The following is an 8270-nucleotide window of genomic DNA, read 5'->3' as shown; positions in this document are numbered from 1 at the left end:
GGTACGTGGATTGTCACATGCGTCTAGCTGCAACTACCATCTGCGGTCAGGGTCCGTTAATTTCCCGCGTGCGTTTATAATCCGTCGGAATCCTTTTCACACGAATGAGTACAAATGACAGCTACGGCAGCTGTACTTCGTGTATGTGATCCTATGGACATCTGTTTATGTGCATGCCGCTATACCGTCACTTCTGTCACCTCTTAATCAGTAGATTATGACAACATTTTAAATTTCTATATACAGCGAATAATCATGCGAAATATTCAAAATGAAATTTTTGTTGCCACTGGAGTCCGCTATGTAGAGAACCTGGAAGTGGTACAGTGTTCTGGGATAGCTGTATAATAATGTATGCAATTGTAATCGTAATCAGAAAAATAAACATTTTTCCTAAAGTAAATGTCTGATACCACAGTACCAGTTTTACAGGCTTGTGTGTCGATAGTAATGCTTGTGGAGTCAAAACATTCATCTGACTTGACAAGGAAGAGTAGTAGACAATTCAAACTTCCCAAATTAGAAAAAAAAAGAGAGAAGGTCGTTGGGAAATGAAATGAGGAATTCCATTTCGCTAGCAAAGCACGCTAACCTGGTAGCGGTGAATTATACTCCAACAGCTGACACAAGCTGCAAAACAGGAAGAGCAGAAGGACAGGGTCGCACAGATACGTTGGACGAGGAGTGGGGGAGAGATGGTATCGGCGGTGGACAAGCGCGCAGTTCACAGGGACCGCTTTGTGGCATCTGGCGGCGCAATTACAAAAGAGCAGGACAGCCGGGGGCGACAGACAGTGCAGGGTCGCAGCACTGCGACCGGGACAGCGCAGAACGGAGGTGGAGGCGGAGGCAGACGCAGGCGTAGAGAGATAGAGAGACGCGCCGGCTCCAAGCATGGGGCCCGGAGCGCTGCTGATGTTGGCGGCGGCGGCGGCGGTGGCGGGCATCACCAGCGCCAACATCGCCCTCGCCGTGAGTACCCGCCCTGCTTCTTCTCTGCGTCAACCGCTCAAACGACGGCATTTTTCCCCGTGGAATTTCACACGACCTCCCCCTCTTACGGCTCATCATTGCAGTTCTACGTGACTACCACTACTGGAGCTTTTCCAAACTGTGATCAGTCCCACATGCAGGTGGGAGGAGGTTGCGGACGCACCCTCCCCCTCCATCCCCCCCCCCCGGAAAAGTTTGGGCTTAAACTGAGTACAATGGAAAGCCGAAGAAACTGATACACCTGCCTAATATCGTGCACGGCTCCTACCAGCACGCAGAAGTGTTGCAACACGACGTGGCATGGACTCTATTAGCGTCTGAAGTAGTGCTGGAGGGAATTGACACCACGAATCCTGCAGGGTTGCCCATAAATCCGTAACAGTACGAGGGGGTGGAGATCTCTTCCGAACAGCACATTGCAAGATATCCCAGATATGGTCGATAATGATCATGTCTGGGGAGTTCGGTGGCCAGCGGAAGTGTTTAAATTCAGAAGAGTGTTCCTGGAGATACACTGTAGGAATTCTGGACGTAGGGCGTGTCGCATTGTCCTGCTGGAATTGCTCAAGTCGGTCGGAATGCACAATGGACGTGAATGGATGCAGGTGATCAGATAGGATACTTACGTACTTGTTCCGTGTCAGGGGTCCAATATCACTCCAATTGCACACAGCCCACACAATTACAGAGCCTGCACCAGCTTGAACAGTCCCCTGCTGACATGCAGGGCCCACAGATTCTTGAGGTTGTCTCCATACCTGTGCACGTCCATCCACTCGATACAATTTCAAACGAGACACTTCCAACCTCTCAGCATGTTTCCACTCATCAACAGTCCAGTCTCGGTGATGATGGGCCCAGGCAAGGTGTAAAGCTTGGTGTCGTGCAGCCATCGAGGGTACACGATGTTTCGTTCAATGGTTCGCACGATGACGTTGACGGCCCAGCACTGAAATCTGCAGCATTTTGCGGAAGGGTTATACTTCTGTCACGTTGAACGATTCTCTTCAGTCATCTTTGGACCCATTCCTGCAGCATCTTTTCCTGGCCACAACAATGGCGGAGTTTAGATGTTTTACTGCAATTCCGATATTTACTGTACACTCGTGAAATGGTCATACGGGAAAATCCCTACTTCATCGTTGTCTCTGAGGCGCTGTGCCCCATCGCTCGTGCGCCGACTACAACGTCACGTTCAAACTCACTTAAATCTTCATAGCCTGCCACTGTAGCAGCAGTAACCCATCTAACAACCGCGCCAGACACTTGTTTTCGCAGCGACCGCAGCGCCGTATTCTGCCTGTTTACAAATCTCTGTATTCGAATACGCATGCCTACAACAGTTTCTTAGGTGCTCCAGTGTACTTTCTTAATATTATTCAATCTCGATTATGACTGAAAGTGAAAAGAGTTTCAGGGGTAAAGAAGTTGATGAACAACAGCAGATTCACCAACCTATATGAGGCTAAAACTCTTGTGAAGCAGAGTAGATGGTGGACAGTTTCATCACTAAATCTGTATTCACGCAAGGTTTTCCGTGTAGTTGGAAATAAATAAATCATCTGACGATACGTTTCAGATAACTATCTTCCTGTCTCGAGTCTCAGTGCCATACTTAGACATACAAGGCTGCATCTCGGCCATTTCCAAACAGGAAAGAATAGACTCAAGGTCTTTCGAACTTTTCTTCTAAAACTTGAATGAATGAAATAGATGCCTTTCGTGTAGAAAACAAAATAGTGACTGAATTCAGCAGGAACTGTCAGGTGGAGTGGAGTATACCTATACAAGCGAGCATGATCTCAAAGCCCCTGTCCAATCATGTCAAAGTAAGCATCTCCAACCACATAAAAAGTTAAGACATTCTCTCGGAGTCACTTAACTAGCTATTATTCTTCGACCAACTAGTAAGACAACTTTCGATCCAATTTCTTTGTTATAGTGTGGCTGTGTTATAAGAAGGAAGTGCGGTAAACCAGCGCTTCACTATCTTGTATCCTTACTTCAACTGTACTGCAGATACAGAGAAGGTTACCATAGCATCTCCAATCACTGGAATTAATGCGAGTGATGCGGATCATTTAGTTCGTAATTTCAATTTTTAAAAACAGAAATGTCATTAAGCATCTCATCCACGCCATAATAATTTCTAAGCAAGACAAATTTATTTAACGAGTTGTAAAGATGCCTCTCTTCCATAGCCGGCAAAAAAGTCGTTTTCAAGTAAATATATCTGAAATTCTAAGTCACAGCGATCGGCTTTTGATCACTCGTTAATCCTAAGCACAACGTTGGACAGAATTCGTGTCCACCAATTCGATATAAAAACAAATAAACAAGTCTAACCCCCCCCCCCCCCCCCCATGATCTTATTTCGTGTTTCTGCTGTCTAGATAGGCTACATCAAATAATTAAATGACAGTCTTACTAGGGAAAGGTAAGACCTAAATAAGGGATAAGGCTAGATAAATTAATAGTAAACGTCGAAGGTGCCGACCCATGTAAGTGGTAACGCGCACTTACCAGCCAGTCCCGGAAAAATTGTATAAAAAGGCACAGCGAAGAGAGTACTATGTGAGATTGATACTTCAGTAACACTGCTGTAAATTAAATATTCATCTAGTTTGTGCTATTAACACGTTCACGGATCATTTAATGCGAATGAAAACAGAGAGTCGATTCTTGTCGACCTGACCGATCTATTGAAAGATTTAATCGAGACTGTATTTATATTATAACGTACAAAGTCACCGTAGGTAAAATTAGCTTTCCAATTTGGGCCCCTCCCCGGAAAAATAGTTTTGCGTGGAGACCTCCCTGTGGCCTGCAAAAATGGCGCTAAGCGCTATGAGACTTAACATCTGAGGTTATCAGTCCCCTAGACTTAGAACTACGTAAACCTAACCAACCTAAGGACATCACACACATCGATGTCCGAGTCAGGATTCGAACCTGTGACCGTAGCAGCCGCGTGGTTCTGTCTTTTGCACTTCAAAAAATGATTGAGGTATCATACAGCTCATGGAATCACTTGTTCACGCGTGTAGGCTGGTCAAAAACAGGTAACCCATAATTGCTGGAATCCGAAGTGTGACCTGTACCCGACACGGCATTAAATAAGAGAAGAAGGGGTGAGATCGATTGAGAACTATATACCATGGACGCGAGTCGGCGTCGGTCTGAGGGTGTTCCACATCGTGTCTGGCTCCTTAGGGAAGCACCTCTTCTTGTTATAAAGATTTTCATCAGCATTTCGTAACTCCCGAATGTTCCACTGCCATAATGCACGCAACATTTCCAAATCCGAAAGGGAGTCGTTTCGTCAGTGCCTCTCATCGTAACAGCAACGGAATTCCGTAGTAAAGCTAGAATGAGTTATCCGTAAAGACGGCAAATGGTATTCAAGTGTAGTCGAACTGAGCACAGCCATTTCGATTGCACGTGAGCAAATGTTAAGCTGACTGTTACAGACGCGTGGACGGAGTATAATGGGTCGTATGTTTCCGTTCGTTCCTCAGATAGGTTTGTTTACTAAAAATTAAGGAGACCGAACCATATTAGTTGAAGCTGAACATTTGTCTTTCTTTCAGTTGCTCGAACCTATGTCAAAGAGTCACACAGTAAACAATTACTAAAAAAACTAAACTCCGTCCGAACAGGTCGTGGAATGCCCAACGATACCGACCGGCCGCCGTGTCATCCTCAGTCCACAGGCGTCACTCGATGCGGGTATGGAGGGGCATGTGGTCAGCACACCGCTCTCCCGGCCGTTCGTCAGTTTACGAGACCAGAGCCGCTACTTCTCAAATAAGTAGCTCCTCAGTTTGCCGCACAAGGGCTGAATGAACTGCGCTTGCCAATAACGTTAGGCAGATAGGATGGTCACCCATCCTAGTGCTATCCTAGCTCGACAGTGCTTAAATTCGATGATCTGACGGGAACAGGTGTTACCACTGCGGCAGTGCTGTTGGCTACAAAATTTGTAGGGCGTAATGAAAAGTATTTCTTCCGAATTTTGTGTTCTGAATATCGGTTGTGGTATTACACGTCACGCATTTTACTCGGTCGACTTCGCCTATTCGCTGGCGTAAGTTGCAATCCTCTCTCTGGTGCGAGAGGGCTCCAGACTGCAGCGTACAAGGTGGCGGTGCGTAACATAACTATGTCAGTGCGTGAGGAACAGCATTGTCCAGATTGTTCTTCACGTGAATCGCAAATAACTGTGGCCTGGTGACATGGGGTATTGCCATCCATAAAAGTCCCCTTATTGTCAGAGAATAGGAAGTCAATGAATGGCTGAAAATGAAGTAGCAGAACGCAGCCATTCCCAGTTAATGATCGGTTCACTTGGATCGTAGGACCAAGTCCATTCCATGTAAAGCCATCCCACACCATTATGCAGTCACTATCAGCCCTGTATGTGTTGCAACAGGTACAGATCACGCATATTTACTGCCCAAGACGTCAATATGAGTTCACTGTAATGCCCTTCAAACTACTGTACCACAACTCTGACTCTTGAAACACAGACAGTTGTCCTGCTGAAAGATGCCATCGCCGTAGGGGGAGACTTCAAGCATGAAGCGATGCAAGTCGTCCGCAACAGTGTTCACGTAGTTGACTGCCACCATGACGCCTTTGGTTACCACCACGGAGCCGGCCGGAGTGGCCATGCGGTTCTAGGCGCTGCAGTCTGGAACCGAGCGACCGCTACGGTCGCAGGTTCGAATCCTGCCTCGGGCATGGATGTGTGTGATGTCCTTAGGTTATTTAGGTTTAAATAGTTCTAAGTTCTAGGGGACTGGCGACCACAGATGTTAAGTCCCATAGTGCTCAGAGCCATTTGAACCATTTAACAACTGTTTATCTACCAGGAACTATTGGTACAACAGTTGTAAACAGTAGTGGATGTGTTGGGAAAGTATCAGAGCTCGAGGTGTTAACAGAAAGCACTGATGCTCAAACGGTAATAGGCACTGAAGTCGGAGATAAGTTCAGCCGAAATCATTGAGCAGGACCTAATCCTGTTCCGAAAGGATAGGATAAATATATTTGACGACAGCGTATTTTTTGCTGTTAAGAGAGCACTGAAGAGCCAAATAAATTGGTTTACTTGCCAAATGTCGTGTAGGGTTCCCGCAGGCACGCAGAAGTGCTGCAACACGACGTGGCATCGACTCGACTGATGTCTGTCTGAAGTAGTGGTCGAGGGAACTGACACCATGAACCCTGCAAGTCTGTCCGTCAATCCGTAAGAGTACGAGCGGGGTGGAGATCTCTTCTGAACATCACGCTGCAAGCCATCCCAGACATGCTCAATAATGTTCATGTCTGGGGAGTTTGGTGGCCAGCGGAAGTGTTTAAACTCGGAAGAGTGTTCCTGGAGACACTCTGTAGCAATTCTGGACGTGTGGGGTGTCGCATTGTCCTGCTTGAATTGCCCAAGTCCGTCGGAAAGCCCAATGGACACGAATGGATCCAGGTGATCAGACACGATGCTTACGTACGTGTCACCTGTGAGAGTCGTATGTAGACGTATCAGGGGTCCCATACAACTCCAACTGCACACACCCCACACCATTACAGAGCATCCACCAGCTTGAACAGTCCCCTGCTGACATGCAGCATCCATGGATTCATGAAGTTGTCTGCATACCCGTACAAGTCAGCAGCTCGATACAATTTGAAACGAGACTCGTCCAACCAGGCAACATGTTTCCTGTCATCAACAGTCTAATGTCGGTGTTAATGGGCCGAGGCTAGTCGTAAAGCTTGGTGTTGTGCAGTAATCAATGGTACACAAGGGGGGACTTATGCTTCGAAAGCCCATATCGATGATGTTTCGTTGAATGGTTCACACGCAGACACTTTTTGATTGCCCAGCATTGAAATCTGCAGCAATCTGTGAAAGAGCTATACATCTGGCACGCTGAACACTTCTTCAGTAGTGTTCAGTCCCGTTCTAGCAGGATCTTTTACCGGCCGCATCCATGTCGGAGATTTGATATTGTGTCCATTATAATTATCCGGGCTGTTAGGCCGTGGTCGGTTGATGAATTCTGTGTCGATTCCCAACGTTTCGTCTCCGACTACGGGAGACATCTTCAAGGGGTCCGTAGCTCGGTGGAAAGTCCAACACACCCACTGGTTCAGTCAGTAGCAAACCAGTGGGTGTGTTGGACCTTCCATCGAGCTACGGACCCCCTTGAAGATGTCTCCCGCAGTCGGAGACGAAACGTTGGGAATCGACACAGAATACATCAACTGACCACGGCATAACAGCCCGGATAATTATAATGGACATGATATTTCCGACCGTGAAAGTCTACATTTTAGTATTTGATATTGTACCGGATTCCTGATATTCACGGTACACTCGTGAAATGGTCGTACGGGGAAATTCCCACTTCGTCGCTACCTCGAGATGCTGTGTCCCATCGCTCGCGCGCCGACTATAACACCACGTTCAGACTCACTTAAACCTTGATAACCCACCGTTGTAGCAGCAGAAACCGACCTAACAACTGCGCCAGACACTTGTCTAACATAGGAGTTGCCGACCGTAGTGCATATTCTGCTTGTATACATATCTCTATATTCGAATACACATATCTATACCAGTTTCTTTGACGCTTAAGTGTAGTGTACGTATCAATAAACGTTTGATGTAGAATAACTGCGTCTTGCTGATAGCTGGATATCTACCAGGAACCATCGCTATAACAGTTGTAAATTGACGTGGATGTGTTGGGAAAGTAGCAGAGGTGAAGGCTCTAATAGAAAACACTGATGCTCAAATCGTTATAGGCACTGACAGTTGACTAAAGTCGGAGATAAGTTCATCCGAAATGTCTGAGCAGGACCTAACGGTGTTCAGAAACGATAGGATAAATACCTTTGGTGACGGCGTGTTCGTTACTGTTAGAAGTAGTTTACCTTGTGTAGAAACAGAAATAGATACTTCCTGTGAGTTAGTATGGGTAGAGGTCAATCCTGACAAGCGGAATAAAATAACAGTTGGATCCTTTTACCGACCTCTCAGTTCAGATGATATGATTGCTGAAAAGTTCAAAGAAAACTTGAGTTTAATTTCTAACACGTACCCGGCTCGTACAATTATTGTTGGTGGTGGCTGAAATTTACCCTCGATATGTCGGCGAAAATACATATTTAAATACGGAGGTAAGCATAAAACACTATCTGAAATTGTGCTAAACGCATTCTCTGAAAATTATTTCGTGTAATTAGTTCATGTGCCCACTCGAATAGTAAGCTGT

At 46.2% G+C, this 8270-nt stretch overlaps 1 protein-coding gene across 1 annotated transcript in view; it reads left to right on the top strand.

The window, feature by feature from the left end:
* Positions 1–837: 837 nt before the first annotated feature.
* The window catches only part of LOC126213332 (uncharacterized), a 116530-nt gene continuing 109097 nt past the window's right edge, over positions 838–8270 (top strand). The window contains exon 1 of the mRNA XM_049941023.1: positions 838–972. Coding sequence (XP_049796980.1) covers positions 895–972 — 78 coding nt within the window. The 5' untranslated portion in view covers positions 838–894. The remainder of the gene's footprint in view (positions 973–8270) is intronic.

Source organism: Schistocerca nitens, chromosome 11 (genome assembly GCF_023898315.1).
Source record: "Schistocerca nitens isolate TAMUIC-IGC-003100 chromosome 11, iqSchNite1.1, whole genome shotgun sequence".
Taxonomy (NCBI): Eukaryota; Metazoa; Arthropoda; class Insecta; order Orthoptera; family Acrididae; genus Schistocerca; species Schistocerca nitens.
This window is presented reverse-complemented; position numbering and strand designations above follow the sequence as displayed.